Source organism: Bison bison, unplaced genomic scaffold, assembly GCF_000754665.1.
Source record: "Bison bison bison isolate TAMUID 2011002044 unplaced genomic scaffold, Bison_UMD1.0 scf7180017864135, whole genome shotgun sequence".
NCBI lineage: Eukaryota > Metazoa > Chordata > Mammalia > Artiodactyla > Bovidae > Bison > Bison bison.
Window position 1 is genome coordinate 3,109,668 of NW_011494707.1, and position 26,726 is coordinate 3,136,393.

A 26,726-nucleotide genomic window follows, 5' to 3' on the forward strand; every position below is an offset into this window, starting at 1 on the left:
CGGTGACTGCCGTACGCGCGCGCCCGTGCTGGGGCTCGCCGGCGAGAACGGTATGCGCCAGGTGCGGAGACAGCCCGGAACAGCTCCCGCGCTTGGAAGGGCCCGTCGGGGCGCAGAATCCGCGGAAAGCGGACTTGTTCTTTCTGGCATTTACAAGGACGTAAAGAATTTTCACAGGGTAGCTCCCATACCTGGGAAACAGGTCCATGGGGAAACTGAGGAACAGGCCCTAAAGGCCAGGCTTGGTCTTTCCAGAGTTGGTTGCTATGAGGTGGTCGCCGAATGCACGACCCACCAGTGGCTTGAGAGTCAGTTCTGGACAGGGTTTTTCAAAATCCAAGCCAGTTCCCACGCCGAACCGTGGACGTTCCCTTGTCAAATGCAGGCCGTCTTGCAAGGGTTTAGGATAATATTGCAGTTTACGCGTTGGCCTGGCCAGGAACCTTCTTAATCCTGGCGTCTGCTTTAATCTAGTAAGAGTGAATGACCCAGGGCTGTTGTGTTTGTAAACGGAATGAATGAGAATTTGGCAGCTCGTTGTTTGGTTGCTGATTTCAAGGCTGTAGGTATCATTTTGTGTCCGTGGAGCTACGTTGCTTTTTCAAGTAGAAGATGACTACGAAAGTTACAGAACTACACTTTGTCCCCAAAGTAACGATGCTCTTTCCAGCAACCCCCAATATTCCACAAAGCCTGTAGACTCATAATTGAAGAAGCTAGAGTTTAATGAAGAGGATAAAGAGAAAATTTTAAGGAGTGGCAGTTGAACTTTAAGATAGTTCTAGACGTGGTGTTGGGGGTGTGAGAACGCCATTTGGAAGAGAACGCCTTGGTTCTTCAGACTTAACCCTGCACCCAGTTTGGCTAGATTTATTGACTGGTGAAAGCATTTTTTTTTTTTCCCTAGAAAAAGGCAACCTGCTCTTGTCACTTGTAACAGACCTTGCTGTCTCAAGGAGGTTCAGTTTAACTCCCCCCCGCCCCCCACTTCCCCGCAGAGAAGTGAGGGAATAGAACTTGAGAACTTTCTATCAAAGTGGAGAGTAGCCACGTCCCAGAGCCCGAACAGCACCCCCCCCCACACCCCCACTCCCCGCCTGGAGATTTGCTCACTGTTTATCAGTGGGAAGGATTCTCTACAGAAAGCCAAGCTCAGATTTCTAAAGTGCACTAGGAATTTTTCAGCCTCAGAAAAGTTTTTCTTCCTTCTGACCATTAAATAATTGAATAATAAAATAATTTGCATTTTCATGCATTTAGTTATCCCCTTATTTTTTATTTATATAATTTTAAAACCTTTTTATTTTAGATTGGATTGCTGATTAACAAAGCTGTGATAGTTTCAGGTGAACAGCAGAGGGACTCAGCCATACACGTACATACATGTATGGCATCCATGTACATGTATGGCATCCTCCCATCCAGGATGCCATATAACATTGAGCAGAGGTCCCTGTGCTATACAGTAGGACCTTGCTGGATACCCCCTTTAAAAAAAAATAAAATTTGTGGCATCTTGCACAAAATAAACTAGCTCTCAAAATCCAAGTGAGTGAAGAAAATTTTTCCTTTCTTATCCAGAGAGCTCAGTTACTCTTTTCATCTGCAATAATATAGTCCTGAAGTTTAAAGGGATGCTCCTTTTTGGCCTAAAAAATCCCAGGGGATAATCAATAAATTAGATATGCATGAAAGGGAGGAGGAGTTAAGTAGAAGAACACAGAGCAGTGACCCTAAGAAAGGATACATTGCTGTGATCTTCTGGTTTACCTTTACATTTCCTCCCAAAATGATTATAAATGTTTTAACATCAGGGAGCCAAGGAAGAGAACTTAGTGACTTTCAGGGCCAAGACTCACAAGAGACTAAAGTGGTTTCAGTTTCTATGGAAATTCAATGAAATTGCTTGATTGAAATCACTTGATTGATTGAAACTACTTGAATAAGAAGAGACCTTTAATGCAAAGAATTTCTGCTTCAATTACATGAGCAGTTGTATCATTGACAAGAGGTGGAAAATGATAGACTCTCAACTACTTTATCCAGTCAATGCATTGGTAGAATAAGTGCTGAGTTCCTCCAGGACTGACCCTGAGTTTAGCAGGTGGCTGGGTGAGTGAGAGAAGTATAGCTGGTAGCATCCTTCTCCATCCTCTGGGTTACTGTGTCCCTTAGTAGATGAGAGACTGGGACCAAATCAGGGTTTTTCAAGCTAATGGCACACTGGTGGGTTATGACATCTGTTTAGTGGTTTCAGTTGTTTTTTGTTTGTGTTTAATGAAACAATTTGGAATACAAATTGTTTAGTGTGCATTGCAGAGTAAAGGTAAGTAGTGCCTCAAAAGATTGCGAACATACATGTAGGAAATGGTTCATTATGAAGTATGCAGTTCTTGTGCATTTCAGTTGAAAAAAAATGGAAAGCCTGTGAACCAGATGATTTTTAAGACCTCTTCCAGCTCTGAAATTTCTTAATTCTAAGTGATTTTTTGGTTCTGGTCGAATCCCTTATTTTAGGAACACTATTGCCCTCTAGTGGTAAAATGCAGTAACAGCTATGGTAGTGAAAGTGTTAGTCACCAGTCTGTCCCACTCTTTGCCTCCACATGGCTGTCCGTGGAATTCTCCAGGTAAGAATAATGGAGTGGGTTGCCATTCCCTTCTCCAGGGGATCTTCCTGACCCAGGGATCAAACCTGGGTCTCCTGCATTGCAGGCAGATTCTTTACTGTCTGGCCACCCGCGATGGTAGTAAATGCAAAGAAGTATTGAGATTCTCAAGTCAGAACTAGCTGGTGAAACCACTTGTGAGTATTCTGTTTTGTTTACTGATTATAAGGAGAGATTGTAAGAAGAGAGTCATAGTGAGGGACACAGGCATCCCTCACTGCCCCTGTCTGATGACCTCTCTTTCCCAACCGTACACTACCCTTCCATGACCAGAAGGCTCCTGTTTCTCTGATGCCGCAGGCCCCAGAGCATGGAAGGTTGTGGTGTTGAGAGCTCCTGTGCTACCCAGGGTACCCTGGATAAGCCTGCTTCTGACCACCTGGGGCTGTCCCCTACAGTGAGGCAAGCATGCTCAGGACACTTGTAAGACCTACAACCACTAGTCCCTGCCCCAGGCAGCTGGTGAGAAGCCAGCCTTTCCCTGGCATTTAGAAAGACTGGTGAGATCTTTGTGTGCACAGACTTAAGAACAAAGGCAACCCATTTGAAATCAGCCCTTATGTGAGGATTGCTCAGAGGACCAGGCCACGACCTGATTGGAAACATTAATCAAAACATTTGACCAGAGGTAAGGCGGGGGGAATTATGCCCAAACCTTAACTGCTTCAATTTAAATGAAAATCAGCAAATATAAAACTATCATCTGTCTTTTGGTGTAGCGTGAAGGACATTAATGGGCACTCCTTGCAGTCTTTCAAGCAAGAAGATCCACCCATAATGGGCATCTGTGACTTTCACTTTTGTTTACGTATGATGGCAGAAGCACTTGCAAAGAATACAGTTCACAATCCTCTCCTTTTACTTCTGACTTTTCTTGCCTAACCCTGATTCACTCATACCCAGTTAACCAGCAAGAGTTTTTAGAGGCTTTATCAATTCTTTTTACAGTATTTAACTTGGATTTTGTGGACTTACGTTTTTTCCTGCCTACTCTTCACCAGTTTACTTAACAATTTTGCAGCTAGGTAATGGGTACACCTGACACAGGCAAGTTTCAGAGCAAACCAGCTGACTTCTGTTGATCATCCCTCCCCCTCCCCACAGGTGGACTGGCTGCTGTGTGCCCCCACCAACCCCAGTGTCTATGGGCAGAACAAAGCCTGTCCATTGAGCCGACAAGACAGCTGGGAGAGCGCCTAGTATACTAAGAAAAAGCTTCTTCCTTTATCCCTTTTCAATCTATAAAGCACTTTAATACAGCATAATTCATCTAATTACTGTTCTCCTTGAAGTCTTCTCTCCATTAATGTCAATAATTCAGAGGTGATAGTTCACAAGAATAGAAAAGCAATGCATCAAGCAGACCATAGAAAAGAAAAACTGGAGAATGAAGAAGGCTGCAATGAATATGGAGGGGAAGGATATGTAATAAAACCCTAAAGTGAAAAAATCTCTACTTTCACACAAGGAAGGCTTCTCAGTGTTTTTACAGCCCCCGTGAAAGAACCACAGGGGGATAGCTATTGGCAGGGTGAAGGTGGTGCTCCTCAGCGCCCTCTGCTGTGTTAATGAAACATAACAATCCAGAAAGCACAGAACAGAGACCTTCCAGGGCACTGCACCTGCTGAGATGGCACCAGTGCCACCCATGTCTCTGCCCTCCTTCCCCCACCCCCCGCCCGCAGTGCCCACCTAGCCTGCAGGCTCTGACTGCAGAGTTTGGGTCCAGCACCGAAGTGAAAAAGGCCCTGAGGTTAAATCTAGCCTTGGCCTTCCCGGCCTCGTCCTTCAGTCATCTGAGCCAGCTACAAGTGAGCTGGCAAGTAAGAATGCTTTTAACCAGCTTGTAAGAAGTTGCTTTTGAATCACACACTTTTTTTTTTTTACCAGCCCACAACATTTCCACTCGTCTTGCCACACAGGGTGTCAGAGCCAAGGATGCGTGTGATCACAGAGAGTTAGTCTTGGCCCCAAATAAAGATCACTGTCATGAATTTAACCACCAGGAGTCTGGCTTGGTGGCATGCTCTTCTTGAACAACCTAGGTGGTTCTGCTGGAGACAGAATGTAAATAGCCCTAAAGTGACTGATCTTAAAGAGACACAGAATGTTGAATACACACACACACACACAGTCTCCCAAATCCCACCCGACCCTTGATCTCAGAGCATCAGCATGAATCACCTAGAAATTCTTTCGCACTTCTGCAGGCTTGGCGTTTATTCGCCTTTGTGATTGTCCCCAGTTTAAGAGGTTTGCACAGAGTTAGTCCCATAGTAGCAGTAGCACTTCTCCACTTTGGGTTACTTCTTAGAATCGTTCAGGACGCCTCTGGCCAGTCAAGTTGAGTTGGAAAAGAGCCTTGTACCGTAGTTGTGTAGATGATGTGTCTCAATCCAGATGGCCCCAAGGGAGGTGCCCACACAGAACACTAGGAAGGATCACAAGTAATTTTGTATCTGTATTGATTTCACTGCTATGACAAATGACCACAATCTTTGTAGGAAAAAACAACTCCCACAAATTCATTCTCTTACAATTCTGGAGGTCAGAAGACTGAAATCAGTCTTCTGGGCTAAGATCTAGGTGTTGAAAGGGCTGTGTTTCCTCTGGAAATTCTAGAGAAGAATCCATTTCCTTGCTTTTTCCAGCTTCTGAAGGTTGCCTTCACTCTTTGGCTCGCTCTCCATCCTCCATCTTCATAGCCAGCAGGCAGGTCCTTACAAGATGATAACACTTGTAAGGACCCATGTGAGTACACTGGGCCCACCTGGATCAGCCAGGATACCCTGTCCAGCTCAGGGTCCTTAACCTGATCGTACTGGCCACGTCCCCTCTGCCTTGTAACATGTTCAGAGGTTCAAGAGATTAGGATGTGGACTTCTTTGGGGGCCACTCCTCAGCCCACCACACCCAGCTTCCGGGTGACTGTGAGCTGATGCAAGTACTTGCCACACTGCCAGACACGTGACTCTGCTCAAGAAAGGGCAGCTCTGGCTGATCTCTGCAGCCCCAGTAACAACCTCACCCCCCAGCACACCTGCCCTTCATACTCTGTCTTGACTGGCACCTGACTGTAGGCTGCTTTGTACTCCTGCCCTGCACATGTGTCAGCTTCTACAGGGTGGAGGGCATCCCTTCTCTTTATCTCTTCCACTGTACTGACGAAGGGACCTGCTAAAGACAATAGGAAGAAGTGCCTTGCTGCTGCTAAGTCAGTTCAGTCATGTCCGACTCTGTGCGACCCCAGAGACGGCAGCCCACCAGGCTCCCCCGTCCCTGGGATTCTCCAGGCAAGAACACTGGAATGGGTTGCCATTTCCTTCTCCAATGCATGAAAGTGAAAAGTGAAAGTGAAGTTGCACAGTCGTGTCCGACTCTTAGCGACCCCATGGACTGCAGCCTACCAGGCTCCTCCATCCATGGGATTTTCCAGGCAAGAGTACTGGAGTGGGGTGCCATTGCCTTCTCCGAAGAAGTGCCTTAGGAGGTGCTGATTTCCCCATCTTCAGCCAAATGCTGAATAATCAAGTGTCAGTCAATTCTGTGTTGGCAAGAAGTTGAAAGTCTCCAAGTCTAATATTTAATGATTCTATATCCTTGAAGTTTTCTGACTACAAACCCCAAAAGAAAAATATTTAAATATGTAAAGCATAGTGATTAAGATATTAAAATTAGATGAAAACAAAGGCAGCTGGAAGGGTGTTGGGACCACTGGGCACCTGGAACAGGAGGCCAGGCCAGGACCCAACCCATTCCCAACCTGCCTACAACAACTCGAATCCCTCTTTCAGCCTTTCCTGAGGAGCCCCATCCTAGGCCAGAGGGGAACACTGCCTCTGACCACTCCCCAGCTCTTTGGGGAGGGTCAAGAATTCATCCCCAGAGCTGACCAAACAGATTAACACAACAGTAGTCTTCCTGTCTCTCTCCACTACTCCTTAGCCTGATAGTGTCCAAGGCAGAGATCTCCTTCATCCCCACGGGATAGGGCCTAATCTGAAGGTCACTGACTTTTGCTCCACATGTTGCATTCACCTTATCTGGCATTGCCCGAGAGAAGGAAAATGCAATGAAATAACTCCAGGGTATAATGTAATACACTAATGTTCTCCCTGTCCAGAACATAAGTGCAGTGCAGCAATTTTTATCCACAAATGAGTTGTTTACTTGTCTCCAACTAAGCCTGACTCATAAAACTAACCTTATAAAATGAAGAAGTTTGCTTTTCCTGGAATGGCATGACATTTATGTTTTCTTACCAAACGTGAAGGCTGGAGGGGACATTTAGAAGCTGAGTCTGTTAGGTCAGTGAAGCTCACTGTGCTCCCGAGGGGAGATCAGCATCAGCTTTGAGCTCTCGACAACTGGCCTGTCCCCGCCACCCACCCCCTCGGTGTGGGAACATGAAGTTTAAGGCTATCACTGCTGGCTCGAAGGCCGCATGAAGGGACTGTGCCTGGAAGCCAATGGCAGAGGGGAAAAACATGAGACAGTCTTTCCCTGAAACGTAGAGTTTTCTTTTTCTTTCTTCTTTTTTTTGGCCACACCGCGTGGCATGTAGTATCTTAGTTCCCCAACCAGGGGTCGAACCCACACCCCCTTCAGTGGAAGTGGGGATTCCTAACCATTGGACCGCCAGGCAGTTCCTAAGGGTTTTCTTTGTAGAGATGAGTTTTGGGCAGAATCGTGTCTTTAGAGACTCCCAGAGTCATGGCATTTTTGCAGCCCCTACAGCAGCTGGCAGCAAGATTTCTCTGGGTACCTGCCCTGCTCCTCCATTTGCCCAGGTTTTTGTTGGATTTGACTGAGTTTAAAGGGGATGTTAGGTTTTTAAAATGTGCTCTTAGAATAATAAACACCTATTCTCCATCCCTTATTAGGTTCCTCAGTTTTACATTCAATACTCACATCCCATATTTCAGTGACTTTTAAGCAAGCAAGCATTGTATAGTATCTAATATAATGATAGTGTGGACATGTGCTGGAGGAAACATCTTTGATCCCACTGACATGAAAACAAAAGCTTTGTGTTTTACAGAAACAGCTTTTTACTGAGAAATGAGACACAACTTAGTGGAGTCGCTTTTGGAATGTGTGATTTTTAACTTCTGAATATAAATTGTATTACATGGCCAAGTAGCTACCCATGCAGCAGGAAGCAAAGGAGTGAATTTTCTTCAAAAACAATTTTAGGGACTTGCCTGGTGGTCTAGGGACTCCCCAGGTGGTGCTAGTGGTAAAGAACCCACCTGCCAATGCAGGAGATGTAAGAGACTCGGGTTTGATCCTGTGTTAGAAAGAAAATCGCAACCCACTCCAGTATTCTTGCCTGGAGAATCCCGTGGATAGAGGAGCCTGGCGGGCTGCCGTCCTTAGGGTGGCAGAGTCGGACACGACTGAAGTGACTTAGCACACATGCGTGCACTGGTGGTCCAATGGATAAGACTCTTGAGTTTCCAGTGTAGGGGACCCAGATTCAATCCTTGGTCAGGGAACTAGACTCTACATACCGCAGCAAAGGTTGAAGATCCTACATGCTGCGACTAAAACCCAGTGCAGCCTAAATAAGTAAATATATCAATAATAAAATAAACTTATCTCCTTTAACCCTTAGGACAACCATAATCCATTCATTTCTTTTTAATCCAGACTACCTACTCCAAATATTCCTGCTTGAAAAACAGCACATCCTATGTCATCATGGAGTTTATCAGTTGCATCCCCTGAAAGAGAGGGTATACCTGTCCCCTGAACTTTGTAAGGCATCATGACCTGATTTGCCAGAGACCCCAGGTGGATCAGAATTTACGATAACACTCCTCCATTTCATTCAGTCTCATGATAGGAGACTCCTCAGGCCTTCGGAGAGAAATGATGGTCATGTCCTTCATCCCCTGGTCATCTGTCTTCTAGTGACCACCTCTGGTGTTTACTTCCTGTCCCTCCTTCTGAACTTCAGTGCCAGAGAGTTCTCAACTCTGTGGTCCCTGGACCAGCAGCCACAGCATCCCCTGGAACTGGTGAATATGCAGGGGCTTCGGCCCTGTCCCCGGTTTACTGAATCAGAACTGGAGTGGGGCCAGCCCCATAAGACACTGGTGGGGCCAGTGTCTTCATTAGCATGCCCTCCAGGAGATTCTGTTCCAGCTCAAGTTTGAGACCCATTGCTCTAAAATAAAGTCCCTGAAGACACCTTCTCTAATCTGGCCCCACCCATCATGGTAACCTCCACTCCAAGTATCCCCGTCACTAACTTGCTGGTCTCCCCAGCCTGGCTGCTCACCTCTCTTCCTGTCCTGAGGGCCCTCACCCTCTCTCTCCCAGGTGGTCTCCATTCCCTCCTCCTCCTGGAGATTCCTGTTCATGTGCTGCACTGACTCAAGTGCTCACTTCAGCCTTGCCTGAAAGGGTATATACAGGGCCTCCTTCCAGAGTCCTGGATGATCCTCACTTTCATACTTCTGTGGGTTATTGTGCCCACAAAAAAGCTGTGTTGAAGTCTTAACCCCTCTATCTGTGATTACGACCTTACTTGGAAATAACAGAGTCTTTGCAGATGTAATTAAGATAAGGCTATATTGGGTTAGCATGGGCCCTAAACCCAGTGACTGATGACCTTATCAGAAGGTCATGTGAAGATACAGAGAGAAGAACACCATTTAAAGACAGAAGCAGAGACTGGAGTAATATAGCTGCAAGCCAAGAACACCAAGGTTTGCCTGCCACCACCAGAAACTCAGAGAGGCAAGAGGGGAATTCTATCCAGAGCCTCAGTGGGACTAGACAACACCTTGATTTTGGACTTGTAGCCTTCAGAGCTGTGAAAGAGTTCATGTCTGTCCCGTCAAGGCACACAGTTTGTCGTATTTCATTACAGCAGCCGTAGGAAACAGAAATACCCTGCCTGGCCGTCTCCCTTGCAGGAGGTCTTCACTGTCTTGTCTACAGGAAGCATGGTTATTGACAGTCCAACTCTGTCAATCTCTCTGTCCCTCCCTCCCTTTCTCATACCTCATGGACACACACTTCCCACACATACCCCAGGCAGCTTTCCTTCTGTCCTCTCTTAGAGGGAGTGACTGGGTCTGTATGTGTGACCTCTGCGCTATTCAAGGGAAGAAAAGGGGTCTGGAGCCAGGTTTCACTACTTAGTAACTCTGGGACTTGGTGTAATTCCTTAACTTTGGGCAAGTGCCTCCGTCTTCATCCTTAAATGGGGATAAGATCAGTATTTCCCTGAAAGGACTCTTGTGCTGTGTTAAGTACTTCCTGGGCACTGTGTTGAGCCACATGAAGCATGTAGTGAGAGTTCAGGATATTTGACATGTATTTTGTAGCTTTTATCATGATGCTGCCCAGTGGCTAGCAGGATGCTTTATACACAATCCCTGAATAAATGCTCGACATTTTGGTAGATATTTGAGGAGCATTTTTTTTGTTTATAAAAAAATACCTAGTGAGATGAGTTGTACTTTGAACATTCTCTGGTACACTTTATTAAACAGGACTTTTAAAGTGGCCTGTTTCCCTCCCAGATGACTCCAAGTGAAGAGAAGTGTTAGTCTCTCAGTTGTGTCTCATGTCTGACTCTTTGCCATCCCATGGACTGCAGCCCCCCAGGCTCCTCTGTCCATGGAATTCTCCAGGCCAGAATACTGGAGTGGGTTGCCATTCCCTTCTTCAGGGCATCTTCCCAACCCAGAGATCGACTCTGCATCTCCCGCATTGCAGGCAGATAATTACCATCTGAGCCACCAGGATTGCCCCAAATCAAAGTGCTAGTCACTTTTCTAAGGAGCCTGTCCTGAGAGAGGGCGGCTGCGGGGGACTATCCTTGTTCATGGCCTTTGGGGACAAAAACCAAGAATCCAAGAAAAATCTACAGAACACACAAAAAAACTGGTTAGAACATGAACCACATCATTGGTGGTCCATGACTACAATGCATTTACTTCTAGGCTATAGTAAATAAGTCCTCTTTTATATGTAATTAGAAATCTGTAGCAAAGAGTTGCCAATTCATTCCTTCAGGTTATACAGCCACACGGTCAATTGCTTTGTTTACTGATTTGTTGTTGATATAAAAAGCCTCATTCTGGAAAAGATTAGAATGAGGTGCTGTGCCCCGGGCCATGCTTTAAGAGAGGGTTGTGGAGCTTCCTAATCTGTTCGCAGATGGGCAGTTTTGGCAGCGTGATGATGGGAGGAACAGAGCCCTGAGATCCTCTCTGTGGGAACACGCCTCACATCAGGGAAGCCAGACCTGCCTGTCCCCTTTCCGACAGACCTGGCTCTTAAAAAAGGTTCAGCTTTAAAAAAAAATCTTTTAATGAATGGATTAGCTTTGAACCACGTGCTTTGTACCACGTACCACGTGTAGCAACACGTGCTCTAAGTGTAGGGAGGACCACCTGAACTTGAGACCTCGGCTGCATCCCAGGTGCAGAGCCTCTAGATTCAAAATCATGACAGTGAGCAGTTTATTGCACGCACAGATCTGATCACACCAATATGCAGGTCAAAAGCAGAAGTTTAAGATCCAGGGTGGAGACGTCCATACCAAGTTACTTTGGACTTGACTTCTTGCACTTGTTGGTCCCAGGCACAAAGCTGAGGGAGTAATACCCTCATCACCTTTGCTCCCTGGAGACCCCTCTCTGATGATTGGTTATTCTCTTTTATCCCCTTTCCCATTGTCAACTGAAACAAACAAACAAACAAAAGCAGAACCTGGAAGTTGAGAGGTTTGTTTTATTCGGTGGACTTACTGAGGACTGTAGCCCAGATACAGCTTCTCAGATTGCTCTGAGGGACTGTTCCAAAGATGTAAGGGAAGAGCTAGGAGATGTAGGAGTTTTTGCTGGAAAAGAACAAACAAATATTTGGTTGAACATCCAAAGATTACTGCTGATCACTAAAACAGAGACCTCAAGTTAATGATTTTAGTGCTTTTCTATGTATGGGAAGATGCAGGAGTCTGGGATCATTGAAATCATTCCTTTGATAAACATCTTAACTATCTAGGAGCAATATCCTGTTTTTCCCCTCCTGGTTTCCTCTCAGGGTCCACTTTTGGGGTCTTAAGGCTGCAGTATTCTTTGTTTACTGAAATGGCAGGCAGCATTCTTTGTCCACAGTGCCTGTTCTTGGTCCTAAATTGAGCAACAGTTGGGAGGCATTTCATGACCAGTTTTGTCCCATGGCTCTAGGAAAGCTCATTCCTAGATCAGATGAGGATTCTGTTGATAGGCTACTCAGTGTGCTAAATTTTTTGGACAAGGCCCTGTTGATTATCTAAAATCCTCGGAATTGCCCGTTTTACTAGTCAGTTATCATCCAGGAAATGTTTTCCCTTGTTGCTTCTTCCCATATCTAGAATTTTACTGTTACAGTTATTTTATATAGAGTTATATATGTGATCAATTGCCTCAAGACATTTAGCCATCATTAATTTTTTTCAGTGGCCTGGTTGTGCATTGGGTAATGAAAGAGACAATAGTCTTGTGAAATAGAATATAGGTAATACAGCTAGTAACATTAATAAAATACAGCAGAGAAAGACACAAGGCATAAATAATTTGAAAACAGCAAGAGAAAAAATTAAAACAATGATTAGTGTAACTAGTTGTAATCTGGTCGCAATAAGCCATCAAGTTCACAGGGGAGCCAGCTGGATAAGCCAAATTTTGGAAGGATCATGTAGAGAGAAAAAGATAAATATTTCACCTTTGTTTACAAAGGTATATTTTATCAGCTTGTTGTAGATCAAAAAGAGTATAAGAGGAAAGATTTTCTGGAAAACAAACATTAAAAATCAGAATATTTCAGAAGTCATAAAATTGTAAATCATATTTATCAATTCGTTCAGTTCTGTGTAATTCCAGTTGATTTGTATGAAGTCATCAGGTTTTCCATTAGAGTTTTGTAATTTCTTACTGAGTTCAGTGGTATGATCTCAAAGTTATCAGAAACAAATTTGTCAAAAAGCTCTTTTTATGAATCCTCTTGAAAATCCTCATTTTGTAAAAGCATTAGAGTAAAACAGTGATTGTCTATAAATGACAAAAGACTTAAAATGGCATGGTTAAAGATCTGTTCACAATATAATTGACAAGAAACTTATTTTTGTGGTGAACAACCTTTTAAAGATAATGACTAGAATTATAACTGATAACAGTGTATTAGGGCACATCAGATTTTTAGGAATTCTGTATAACTTTTGGAATGACTACATTAATGACTTTTACCCATTAAATAAGAAGGTTTTGCTACACTTAGTTGATAGTGCTACCCATGTAATTTAACATGCCAGATAAACCTAATTAATCTCTCCGGGACGCTTCAGGGGTCCTTTGAAACATCCCAAAGTTAGCTGGGGGTCAAAAGAATCTTAATTAGAATTTGATATTTGGGAAGTTTGTTCTTTTTTTTAAAAATGTCAAGTTTTTAAACACTTGATCAAATAGGATCATAGGTCACTGAAGCAATGCTTATTCACTCAACTAAAGAGACAATAAAAGATATTTAAGGCAAATGACAGATCATGTAGAAGGCAGAGCAACTCACAATCTGTTACCAAAAATAGTTCATAAGAAAACTCTATTCTCATAAAAGAGAGAGAAAATCAAACTCTAGTCTTGCACCAGCCCACCCTCAACAACAAAATTTACTTACCTAATTAAATTCAATCCAAACGGAACCATCCACAGAATAACTTTGTCAAACCAGCCTTTCTACAATTCTTGTACAGCTTTCTATGTCCATTTTAGTTTGTCCCTATAGACTACCTGGGTCAGGAAGACCCCCTTGAGAAGGGAATGACAACCCACTCCAGTATTGTCTGGAGAATTCCACAGACAGAGGAGCCTGGTGGGGTACAGTCAATGGATGGCAAAGAGTCAGACACAACTGAAAGTCTAAGAAAGGAAAGATCTTTGATGTACAGGTAGATGCAACAAAGCTTAGGGTGACGAAAGCCCCTGAGAGTTGCCTCAGCCAGACGAAGTCTTCTCAGAACCCCAGTCTATTCCGTGGGTTGCCAGTTGTGCACCATATGTGTACCTTCCAGATGGTAGAGACCAAACTGCCAACACACACACACACACACACACACACACACACACACTCTCTCTCTCTCTCTCTCTCTCTCTCTCTCTCTCTTAAGAAAATCAGGTAGAGCATTTACATCTTAAAGACACAGGGAGAGAAATGCAAGTTTCTCCTAGAAGGGCTTTTGTTTCTGAATTCTGAAAAGATATTTTATCGAGTAGGCTCTTTCTAGCTGCATACACACTTAAAAATGAGTTTCAGAATGTTAAAAGAGCCCCAATTTGACCATTTTGGGTTGAGAGCTCCTAGTATAGTTCTTCCAGTCAAGTGAGTATTTGCAAGTATAAATTTCCATATGTGTTGTACATGAACCTGGCTGGGGTGTTAGTTGGAGGCTGGCCATCTATTGCTCTTTTGTTTTGAAAGCTTTGGTCCCCATTGTAAAGTCAGTTTGCCCAGATAAAATGCTAGTGGCAATCCTGTCGCGGACCTGTGTGCCGTTTGCAAGCTTAACTCCGCTAGATGTCACCCCAGAGTCGATCCAGCTCTCACGTGTCTCAGTTTCTCCTTCTGGTAGTGTAAGACCACTCTGAGTGCTCCGGTCACTGAGTGGCCAGCTCGTAGGCTCATCCCTGGCAGAGCAAGTTTTTAATTAAAATGTGTGGGTTTCCCTATAGGGACAGCTGCATGGTATGAGGACGTGCTTCCAGCACTCCCACAAGTTTCTCAATTGCCTGAGAAAGCCCACTGGGAGATCTCCTTCCTTGGAGCTGAAAGCTCTCATGAGATATCTTCAATTTTATTCTGAAAAACTCTATTAAAATAGCCAATCCAAGTTAAAACAACAGGCGAGCTTCCCACCTAATTACATAGTCCAACCCTACTGAGTGTCTTTCAACTGAGGATAACCCAGGTACCTCTTCTTGAAACTAAGTTTTCAGGATAATCTTGGAGGCAAGAGGAGGTTAACACCACCGAGTAAAACTTAGGACCCTCAGCCACTGCTGGGAGAGCTACAAGCCAGGAGAGATTCACCCACATTTGTCTGTACTCTTGTTGCCGGCCAGAATCTTAGCTTTCTCTGCCCACTGAAGCCAAACAAAAGATACAGAGACAGAGCTTCGAGAAAATAGAAAGGTGGCTTTAATTCTCAGCCGGTGGAGAGGGGAACACAGTAGGCTTATGCCTCAAGATCTGTGCGCCCCCCTCCCCCACAGCCTGCGCTATGAGGAGTCTAGGGGCTTATGTAAGATGAGAGCTCGAAGTCAGGAGTCGGCGGTGAGGAACAAAAGGGTTAGCATCTTGATTGTTTCCTCTTGCATTGTTTCAAAGACAGTCATAGTCTGCGTCAGTAACCCAGTCACTGAGTCTGGCGGTTGGCTGGCTCTGTGGCCTTCTGTAAAAAGAGGAACTATAAGGGGAAGAGGGTTGTAGGGGTAAACACCAGGTCCAGGATGCATTTAGCATAGAGCCAAAGGAAAATAGGTGTGAAGTATAGCTCCTGCAGGGGCTTCCCTGGTAGCTCAACTTGTAAAGAATCCACCTGCAGTGAGGGAAACCCCGATTCGATTCCTGGTTCAGGAAGATCCCCTGGAGAAGGGATAGGCTACCCATGCCAGTATTATTGGGCTTCCCTGGTGGTTCAGATGGCAAAGAATCTGCCAGCAATGCAGAAGACCTGAGTTTGATCCCTGGGTTGGGAAGATTCCCTGGAGGAGGCATGGCGGCCCATTCCAGTATTCTTGCCTTGTTCAAAATTCCCAAGGACAGAGGAGCCTGGAGGGCTGCAGTCCATGGGGTCACAAAGAGTTGGACACGACTGAGTGACTAAGCACAGTCACGGCACAGTGGCTAAGCACAGCTGACACAGCACCACTGCAGAGTTAGAAGGCAGAAAAGCAAACTTATTTGCAGACCCGCAGAGTTAGCAGTTAAAGTAAAAAAAAAAAAAAAGCTAGGGGATGTTCAGGCCTGCTCACTGTTGTGCTTAATCTTCTTTGTTGTCAGGAAAGGGAAAGAAAAAAAACTCACTCCTCTTCTTGTCGTTTTCACTGCGACTCTCTCTGAGGAGGCAGGCTGGACTAAGAGGCCACTGTTGCTACCTCGGCTCCGGATCCTGGTGAAGCAGAGAAGCCTGCCCTGGGTCCCTTCATTGGCCACCAGATCTGTCAACTGAAGAAATACATAACCTAAGAGTTGAGAAGTTTGTTTTCTTTGGTGGACTCACTGAGGACTATAGCCCAGGATACAGCCTCTCAGATTGTGCTGAGGGGCTGTTTCAAAGAGGTGAGGGAGGAGCCTGGAGATGTAGGAGTTTTTTCTGGGGGGGAAAATGTCAAATATCCAAAGATTACAAGATTACTGTTATTCACAAATACAGACATTTCAAGTTAGAGTTTAGAGCTTGTATATGTATAGGAAGATGCAGGAGTCTGGGCTCATTGAAATCATTCCTTTGATAGACACCTCAACTATTTAGGGCCAGTGTCCTGCTTTTCTCCTTCCTGAATCCCCCTGAGGGCGCACTGTAGGGGCTTTATGGCTGCAGTATTTTTTGTTTACTGATATGGTAGGCGACTCTCTTTGTCTACACCATTCATCCCCCTCCCTTGGGGAACTTGGAGAAGGGCTGATGTATCTTCTTCTGTCTTTGTTTTCTTCTCTTTAATTTGATTGCGTCAGGTCTTCGTTGCAGCCTGTGGGATCTAGTTCCCTGACCAGGGATCAAACCGCATGCCCCCTGCATTGGGAACACTGAGTCAGTCACTGGACTACCAGGGAAGTCTCTGTAAGTGTTCTTATGAGAGATACTGTTGCTGTGTGTGCAAATTTTTATTTAAAACATTTTCGTAAGTGGTATGCTGTGCATTTTCCTGTGTCTGCTGTTTTCACTTCCTGCCTTGAGGGTCTCTCTTAGTTGCTCTAAGTATGGCTAGTTGGCTACCTCTCCCCGCTGTGATCTGTGGTGGTTGTTCAGTCGCTAAGTTGTGTCCAGTTTTTATGACCCCATGGACTGCAGCATGCCAGGCTTCCCTGTCCTTCACTATCTCCTGGAGTTTGCTCAAACTCACGTCCATCGAGTCGGTGATGCCGCCCAACTAGCTCATCCTCTGTCTCCCCCTTCTCCTCCTTCCCTTCTGTGTAGCACCCCCATTCTACCTGCCTACCCACCAGGGAGGCACAGCAGATCGTCTCCAACTTCCCACCACACACAGAATGCCTCAAGGAGCATCCTCCCATAAGTCCCCTGTTACAGTATCACCGTTTCTCTGGGATACACACCTGGAAGTAGTTATTGGATCATAAAAGCATGCATAATCTTGATTTGACTGAGTCATTCAGACTGCCCCCCAGCCGGGCTGCACCGGGCTACCTCCCACCAGCCATGAACCCCCAGCCCTGGCCAACAGGTTGGCCTTATGCACTTTCTCATTCATTGCCAATGTCACAGTTGCACAGTGGTCCCTCCCTGCTTCTTTAGCTGCGTCTCATAATTACTCACTTGTGTTCAGACCTTCAGAGCTCTGTTAACCCAGGTAAGACATGTGATATGCTTAGAGCCACACCCAGCACAGGCCCTAGAGGGTATATGTTATTGTTCTATAAATATAAGCATCCTTTAAATGATGGTAGATTTAATAACGTTGTCCTAACACAAACTGTGAATTCTAGTGATTATTTCTGACCTTGAATAATGTATTTGGCTGACCATGTTGGCCTGCGAGTTCACATCCACATCTGTCCACCATACACTTCCCTGCATTTCTGCCATCCCCACCTTGGTTCATCCCACATCCTTCCCTGTGGAATGTTTGCCAGCCACTCACAGTCATCCTGCTTCCCAGATGGCACAGATGGTAAAGAATCTGCTTTACAACGTGGCAGGTTTGATCCCTGGGTCAGAAAGGTCCCCTGGAGAACGGAATGGCTATCCAGTATTCTTGCCTGGGAAATCTCATGGACAGAGGAGCCTGGTGAGCTACAACCCGTGGGGTCTCAAAGAGTCAGACACGAATGAACATGTCCATACATACCATGATCCTGACATCCCCAAAGTTAATTCCTTCCTAACTTCAGAGTTCAGCTTAAAATGTCACTTTTCTGTCCCCCAGACTAGATCACTTCTCCAGTTATCCTTTCATAGCTCCTAAGTCATCCATGACCACATAATCAGCTGTACCATGAACTATTTGAAGTCCTTCTCCTGTGCCCTGACTGTCCTGAGGGCAGCTGTGACAGTCTCTTCCCTGTCTTCCTACTCCCAGCCCTGTTTCACGTTAGGAACTCCTGGGGTGCATGTTGAACTACAGAGACCTCTTCATCACAGGATAGTTTAATCAGAGACAGCCAAGGGAATACACAGCCCTAAAGTGGCCTGAGGAGCATGAGACACTTATCCCAGATGGCCCTGACTGGTCTTCCAAGGCTGCCACCTTATTATCTCTGGAGAACCAGCCACGTGGCCTCAGAGGAACTGGTGACTCAGAGGAAGGGAGCCGGGAGAGGGCTTTAGGGGAGATAAAGGGACTGAGTCTTGATAAATGATAAAGTACAACCACAAATATAAAAATCCTGTTTGGGACAAAATGTAGATGTTCTTGCTGATGTTCTTAAGAGTGCCTGATTAGCAAATCGGGAAGGAAAATTACTCTTCAAAAGGACAGCTCCATCCTGACTCAGCTTACAGCCTTGGTTACTCCAGGTGTTTCTTTCCCCGCAAAGAGTAGGTACTGATGCTGTAACTGGGAAGGGTTAATTTTGAATTTACTCTGGATCTGCTCTTGCGACTTTAACCTTTATTTTGCAGCTTTTATTGTTATAAGCATATATGGTGGTCTGCCTCAGGGAAGTAACCTGAGCCGCCCACCTGTGAAGGAAGTGAGGCAAAAACATGGCCCTGCCTGAGGCTTGCCATTCCAGGGCTCATTTACAAGGATTGAATAGCTTTTTACTTTGTTTCCTCATTTCCCCCCGCCCCCCATCTCTGATCCATAAAAGAACCTGCCAGCCAGGCCCCAAAAGATGGTTATTTTGAGATGCTAGCCTGCCATCTTCTTAGTCAGCCGGCTCCTGAATAAAATCCCTTCCTGATCCCAACACCTCGTCTAGGATTCACTGACTCATCTTATGGTGAGCAGAGCGAGCTTGGGCTCTGTAACCGCTCCTCATTTAGCCTCCATGTGTTTTCAAAAAAAAATTACAGAGTTAAATAATATCTTAAGTACTCTATTTGAAATATGCACAATTATATCAAGGTTATAGCAGGCTTTTGTGAATTTCTGTGGATAGCAAATAAGTGTGTCCAGTTTATTAGTTATGGAAAGGTGGGTGGTCCTTAAGATTATTCTCAGTATTACCTTCCCGGGGGTATGACAGGAAATGCCACGGCTTCAACCACCACCTCCACTGAATCTCCTTTTATGACATCCAGCTGCTTCCTGGCCTTCTTCCGTGTCCTGGAGCATGAAGGTGGTACCACCAACTCTACTGACCTCTCCTCTTCTTAGCACCTGCGGTGCTGACCCCCAGATAGCAGCCTGAGGGGCATCCTGACTCCTGTGAAGGGGGCTGACCCCAGACCCCTGAGTGGAGGTGAAGGGCAGACTCCTAGGCCATGCGTGGAGCAGGTGGGAGGTCTACAGGGCTGGCGCAGCAAGCAGGTCAAGCCTTAGACCTGCCAGCACACGGAACTGCTGCCTCTGTGAGTCTCAGCTGTTGGTGTCCGCGTGGCTTAGGGGAGTGTCCTATGTGTTCTTCTAACTCGGGTCAGGTGTTGAGGAGACTTGGAGACAGATGTATGGGGCACCTTGTTCAGCTACCTTCATGCAGGTCCCATTTATACTCTTTAACGGTTCTCTGTGAGCTCCAGGCAGGAGAAAACCAAAGTAAAAAGAAATTGTTGTTTTTCAGTCGCTCAGTTGTGTCTGACTCTTCGTGACCCCATGAACTGCAGCACTGCAGGCTTCCCTGTCCTTCACTATCTCCCAGAGTTTGCTCAAACTATTGTCCATTGAGTTGATGATGCCATCCAACCATCTCATCCTCTGTAGTCCCCTTTTCTTCCTGCCCTCGATCTTTCCCAGCATCAGGGTCTTTTTCAGTGAGTCAGCTCTTCGCATCAGGTGGCCAAAGTATTGTAGCATCAGATTCAGCATCAGTCCTTCCAGTGAATATTCAGGACTGATCTCCTTTAGGATGGACTGGTTGGATCTCCTTGCAGTCCAAGGGACTCTCAAGAGTCTTCTCCGACACCACAGTTTGAAAACATCAATTCTTTGCCGCTCAGCCTTCTTTATGGTCCAACTTTTCCATACATGACTTCTGGAAAAACCAAAGCTTTGACTATAGACCTTTGTTGGCAAAGTAATGTCTCCACTTTTTAATACAGTGTCTAGGTTTGTCATAGCTTTTCTTCCAAGGAGCCAGTGTCTTAGTTTCATGGCTGCAGTCACCATCTGCAGTGATTTTGGAATCCAAGAAAATAAAATCTTGTCACTGTTTCCATTTTTTTCCCCTACCTATTTGTCATGAAGTGATGGGACTGGCTGCCATAATCTTAGTTTTTTGAATGTTGAGTTTTAAGCCATCTTTTTCACTCTCCTCTTTCACTTTCATCAAGAAGCTCTTTAGATCCTCTTTGCTTTCTGCCATAAGCATGGTGTCATCTGCGTATCTCAGGTTATTGATATTTCTCCGGCAATCTTGATTCCAGCTTGTGCTTCATTCAGCCCAGCATTTCGCATGATGTACTCTGCATATAAGTTAAATAAGCATGGTGACAATATACAGCCTTGCTCGTTCTCTGCAAGCTCCAGACAGGAGAAAACCAAAGTAAAAACAAGCTGTTGTTTTTCAGTCGCTTGGTCATGGCTGACTGTGTCACCCCATGAACCGTAGCACACTAGGCTGATGTTTGAAGCAGTCTGTCATTCCATATCCGGTTCTAACTGTTAACTTCTTGACCTGCATGCAGCTTTCTCAGGAAGCAGGTAAGGTGGTCGGGTATTCCCATCTCTGTAAAGAATTTTCCACAGTTTGTCGTGATCCACACAGTCAAAGGCTTTACCATAGTCAATAAAGCAGAAGTAGATGTTTTTCTGGAATTCCCTTGCCTTTTCTATGATCCAACAGATGTTGGCAATTTGATCTCTGGTTCCTCTGCCTTGTCTAAACCCAGCTTGTACATCTGGATGTTCTCAGTTCACATACTGTTGAAGACTAGCTTGAAGGATTTTGAGCATTACCTTGCTAGCATGTGAAATGAGTGCAGTTGTGGGGTAGTTTAAACATTCTTTGGGATTGGAATGAAAACTGACCTTTCCCGGTCCTGTGGCCAATGCTGAGTTTTCCAAATTTGCTGGCATATTGAGTGCAGCACAAGCTAAATGGAGTCTGGATCTCAGCCTTCCATAGTCTCATCCTTGGGCCAGACCCTACTTCCCAGCACAGTTCTAGCTCTCCCTGATGTGATTTTTTTCAGTTAATTTTTATTGGAGTATAGTTGATTTACAGTGTTGTGTTAGCTTCTGCCATATAGCACAGAAAATCAGTTATACATATGCGTATATCCACTCTTTTTAAACTTCCTTTCTCCTGTAGGTGATTATGGAGTATTGGGAAGAATTCCATGTGCTGCACAGTAGGTTCTTATTAGTTATATATAGTAGTATGAATACGTCAGTCTCAGTCTCCCAGATTATCCCTCTCTCCTCATGTGCCCTTTGGTGACCATAAGCTTGTTGTCTACATCTGTGACTCTATTTCTGTTTTGTAAATAGGTTCATTTTGATCATTTTTTAGATTCCACATACAAGCAATATCGTATGATATTTGTTTTTCCCTGACTTACTTCCTTCAGTATGGCAATCTCTAGGTCCATCCCCGTTGCAGTGAATGATAGTATTTCCTTCTGTTCATGGCTGAGTAGTAGTCCACTGTGTGTATGTGCCACGTCTTCCCCATTCCTCTGTTGATGGACATTGAGGTCGCTTCGTAAACAGTGCTGCAGTGAACACTGGGGTGCAGGTATTTTTCAGATTAGGGTTTTCTCTGGGTATATGCCCAGGAGTGGGATTGCTGGGTCATATGGTAGTTCTGTTTTTGGTTTTTATAGGAATCCCTATACTGTTCTCCATAGTGGCTGCACCAGTTTATATTCCCACCAACATTTACAGGTGGGTTTCCTTTTCTCCATACCCTCTCCAGCATTTATTGTTTGTAGACTTTTTGATGATGGCCATTCCGACCAGTGTGAGGTGAACACTCATTTGCGTGTCTCTAATAATTAACAACATTGAGCATCTTTTCATGTGCTTTTTGGCCATCTGTATGTCTTCTTTGGAGAAATGTCTATTTAGATCTTCTGCCCAGTTTTTGGTTGAGCTGTTTGTTTTTTTGATATTGAGCTATATGAGCTGCTTGTGCATTTTGAAGATTAATTCTTTTAATTCTGTGTGGGCTTTTCGAGCTGTGGCATGTGGGCTCAGTAGCTGCAGTGCATAGGCTTAGTTGCTCCACAGCATGTGGGATCCCAGTTTCCCGACCAGCAATTGAACGCTTGTCCCCTGCCCTGGAAGGTGGATTCCTAACCACTGGACCACCAGGGAAGGTACCTGTAGTGTAGTTTCAGATCAGGGAGCCTGATTCCTCCAGCTCCATTTTTCTTTCTCAGGATTGCTTTGCTATTCAAGGTCATTTGTGTTTCCCTACAAATTACAAAAATTTTTGTTCTATGAAAAATGCCATTGGTAATTGATAGGGATTGCATTGATGCAGTTGTGATTAGGATAGTTTCCTTATTTTTTTTGATCTTTCATTGTTAGTGTGTAGAAATGCAAGATTTCTGTGTATTGTATACTGCAGCTTTGCGGGGAGGGATGGTGTGCCACCGTATGTGACTTGTAGGATCTTAGTTCCCCAACCAGGGATTGAACCTGGGCCCTCTGCAGTGAAGGCACAAATCCTTACCACTGGACCGTCAGAGAATTTCCATGTATCCTGCAACTTTACCAAATTCACTGATGAGCTCTAGTCATTTTCTGGTGGCGTCTTTAGGATTTTCTGTGTATAGTATCATGTCATCCACAAACAGTGACAATTTTACTTCTTTTCCAATTTGGATTCCTCTAATTTTTTTCTTCTCAGATTGCTGTGGCTAGGACTTCCAAAACTATGTTGAATAAATGTGGCGAGAGTGGACAGCTTTGTCTTGTTCCTGATCTTAGAGGAAATGCTTTTAGCTTTTCGCTATTGAGTATGATGTTAGCTGTGGGTTTGAACAGGTTTTAATAACAATACAAATAGTGAGCACTGGACTTTTACCCTGACCAAGGCACCATCTAAAGTCTGTCACGCTTTACTCTGCACAACAGCCGGAGCGCTGCAATGTGTTTACTTTACTGGGGTTCCCACATACTTTGGGATCAAGTTCCAAGTCCTCTTTACAAAAAATGCTTTCGTGACCTTGCGCCAACATCCCCAGACAGCCTTTTCCCTAGCTTTGCAGCCTTCCCTGAAACGCCAGCCCCTGCCCTCCCTTCCCACATCTTTGCCTGGCTCCCCTTTGCTCTAGAAAGCCTCCCTAGAGCAAGCGCCCAGCATACATACCGCTCTGGCCGCATAGGAGAGCTGCACTGCGTGGCTGTTGATGTACCCTTTCCACACAGGGCGCAAGTTTCCAGTCAGGCTGGACAGGATGTTTAATTTCCTTGTATCTCCCTGGTGCCTGGCATACCAGGTGGCCAACAGTGAATGGCTGAGAAGACAGACACGTGTGTATGAATTTTGTAATTTGTATGAATATCTAATGAAATCAGTGTTTCAGCTTCCACCAGAACTTGTTTCGAGATTGAAAATGAGCCGTAAGCAAACAGCTCTCATGCATGGGCTCTGGGTGCCCCTTGACCCCAGCAATATCTATACATCCACACATTTAAATATTCCTTATATAAACAATTGCCATAGAATCCTCACTCTCCATTCTCCAGTTTCCCAGAATTTATTTTTTTTTAAACCCTGTGATAGAAATGGATGATATCTCGTCTACTTAAAATAACCATGCTTGGTTTTTGTGTTCCTGGGCTGAAGTTCACAGGAAACGGAGGGAATTCCCTGGTTGTCCAGTGGTTAAGACTCTGCTTCCACTGCAGGGGGACCTGAGTTCGATCCCTGGTTGGGGAACTAAGATCCCGTGCGGCTGTGTTTCCGCCTCACCCCCACCTCCCACGAAAGGGAAATGGCTGTTTCCTGAATAACTTAACACTGTGTGGAATAACTTCAGCTCCGGGTGGCAGAAGCTCCTTTTCTTCTCTAGAAAACATTCCTTTTACTGAATGATCATTGTGCTCTTTAAAAAAAAATGATGGCCAATAACAAAGTTCTTCTGAACAGTCTAATGGGCTTCAGTGATATGGATATGTATTCTCTAAAGCTCTGCATTGGAATCAGTTCAAAGGTTTAAAAAGGCTAAATATGCATTTCCAAAGTTTAGAAGCATGCCTACTCGTGAAAGCTCCAAAGTGGAGACCATGATTGCCGTGGTAACTCACCCTGCCCCAGGCTCAGCCCATCACAGAGCTCTCCCACCTCAGGCCTCTCATGTAGATCCACTCTGCGCACCCTGCGTCTGGGTGCTGCTTCCGCACTGTCCCTTTGACCTCAGCTGAGGGCTGCTCCCCCAGACGCCTTCCTTAACTACCACTGTCTTTTCACTTACCACCATCTGAAAACCCATCATTTAATCCTGGGTGCATCTTTGTCACCGGATCCTGTTTTCAACTGTAAGTGGCAGGAGGGGGAGCTGCTGAGGCCCGGTGCCCAGCACAGGGCATGGAGGGGCACCGATGGTTGGGGAAGGAAGGAACCCTCTCCTCAACCCTGTGTGCTCACATCTGTTTCTCATCTAGTTGCTCCCACAAAGCCAACTTCTAGTGTCAGGACCAGTTTCCCCCTCTCAACCTTCCTGTTTGTAAGCAGCTGTCAAATCAGCAAGCAGAGTGGCATAACCAGACTAAAATTTGAGATCTTTTCTCCTGGTTAAAAAAAAAAAAATCGATTTTATTCAGGTATAAGTGCTACAGCTTCCACTTGCATGTCATGTTATCCCAAGAGAGTAAGCGGTTGTTGTTGTTCCGTTGCTGAGTCTCGTCTGACTGTTCGTGATTCCATGGACCGCAGCACGCCAGGCTTCCCTGTCCTTCACCTCTCCCGGAGCTTGCTCAAACTCGTGTCCATTGAGTTGGTGATGCCATCCAACCATCTCGTCCTCTGTTGTCTCCTTCTCCTCCTGCCTTCAATCTTTCCCAGCATCAGGGACTTTATCAATCAGTTGACTTTTTGCATCAGGTGGCCAAATATTGAAGCTTCAACTTCATAATCAGTCCTTCCAATGAATATTCAGGTTTGATTTCCATTAACAGAACTTGCACTTGGCTAAAATTCCATTTCTGTGTTTCAGGTTAATCAGAAGAAGGAATATAAATTTGACCTGGTGTTTACCACAGAATTCTACAGCGCAGAGGTAAGCTGCCATGGTTCGTGAAGTGTCCCATTAGCAATTTTTATGGATTTTTTTTTTAACTGAGAATCTTAATATTGGATTGGCCAAGAAGTTCATTTGGAGTTTTCCATAATAGATGAACAGACTTTTTGATCAAACCTGTATATAGAGGCCTGGAGGTTTACCTGTGTGTGTGTGTTTTCCCGTCCTGCTTCATTTTCTATTTGTTCTCAAGAATCAAAGACTAGAGCTTGGCAGGACAACTTCATGACCTTAAACAGGGTTGCTTTTAACAGTCCACACAGCCATCTTTGTCGCTAGGCAAGTGTTTCGCACCCTAGCATCTGCTGCCCCTCCCTCACATCTCAGAATCCCTGGAGTGACTCACTTCTAAATGTCAGCCTGCTCTTTTCCTGTCAGCTGGTGACATTTCTCGTTAGTGGACTGGCGTAGCAGGAGACCATCTCCGGGAGCTGCCCTGAACAGAGGTATTCTGTAACCCAGAGCAGCCTGTCACGCCGCAGGCACCTTCAGCCTCTCCAGTTGTGACCCAGCAGCCCATGATTCTCCAAGTTTCCTTTCCTCTGCTGTCAAGAAGAGAGTAAACAGGAGATTCAGACAGAAATCAGAGCTGGATGAACTTCCCAGGGCTGGGCCGAGCTGGGAGGCATCAACCAGAACCTGGGTGGAGGGAGCAGCCAAATCCCTCTATGTGGCTCTGAGTCAGGGCAGCAAGGGTGGGCAGGCAGCACCAAGGTGTCTCAGGGAGGCAGCGCTTCAGAGAAGGCAGGGCCCCTCCAGTGGAGGCTTCTGGAAGAAAGCTTCCCAGTATTCAGAGCTGACCAGACAACAGTATGCCAACTTTGCTTATTAACCTAAGAATTAACATTTTCTTAAAGCATAAGGAGGGTGCTTTTGGTTTCTGTGTCGCCAGTGGAGGTGTTCAGTTAAAGCGAAAGGGAAAATGACTACTAGATTATTTTGACCTGCTGTGCTTCTCTGAAGGGCATGGGGAGCTGATGAGGGGCTGAGGAGAGTTCTTTCATCTTCAGGCAACTGCTTTGATTCTGTGGGGCCAACTGGGTGGAGGGGGAGAAAAATAAAAGAGGACAACACCCGTTTCGTTTCTGCTGCCTTGGAAATAGCTTTGACATCAAGAGCCCACGTGCCAGCCTGTCTTTTGCCCTTGATAAGCCTCTTCTGGAATGCTCCCTTCACCATTTCGCTGCATGGCACTGATGATTAGGAAAGCCTATTGCAGTTTTTGTGGAGTTTTTGGCTTTAGTTCTAGGAGGGGGAGCTTATTAGGTAAATCTAATCTTGATTACAATTTGTTTGTGGGCTTTTTTTTTTTTTCTGGTTGTTTTAACTGGGACTCTGCCCAGTTCAAATGACTGTAAAAGGGAAAAGAACTTGGTCAACTGACCAAGTTGTTACAGGAGTTAACTCGGGCCATGAACTTCCTCAAATCAGAGGCCCAGTGGATGGTTTGAATGAACATACATTTT

At 45.2% G+C, this 26,726-nt stretch overlaps 1 protein-coding gene across 1 annotated transcript in view; it reads left to right on the forward strand.

Annotated features, from left to right (window-relative positions):
* The first annotated feature begins 52 nt into the window (after window positions 1-52).
* The window catches only part of RARRES1 (retinoic acid receptor responder (tazarotene induced) 1), a 41,680-nt gene continuing 15,006 nt past the window's right edge, over window positions 53-26,726 (forward strand). The window contains exons 1-6 of the mRNA XM_010839903.1: window positions 53-160; window positions 4,355-4,492; window positions 13,837-13,844; window positions 14,939-15,014; window positions 20,684-20,710; window positions 25,177-25,239. Of these exons, the coding sequence (XP_010838205.1) occupies window positions 53-160; window positions 4,355-4,492; window positions 13,837-13,844; window positions 14,939-15,014; window positions 20,684-20,710; window positions 25,177-25,239 (420 nt within the window). The remainder of the gene's footprint in view (window positions 161-4,354; window positions 4,493-13,836; window positions 13,845-14,938; window positions 15,015-20,683; window positions 20,711-25,176; window positions 25,240-26,726) is intronic.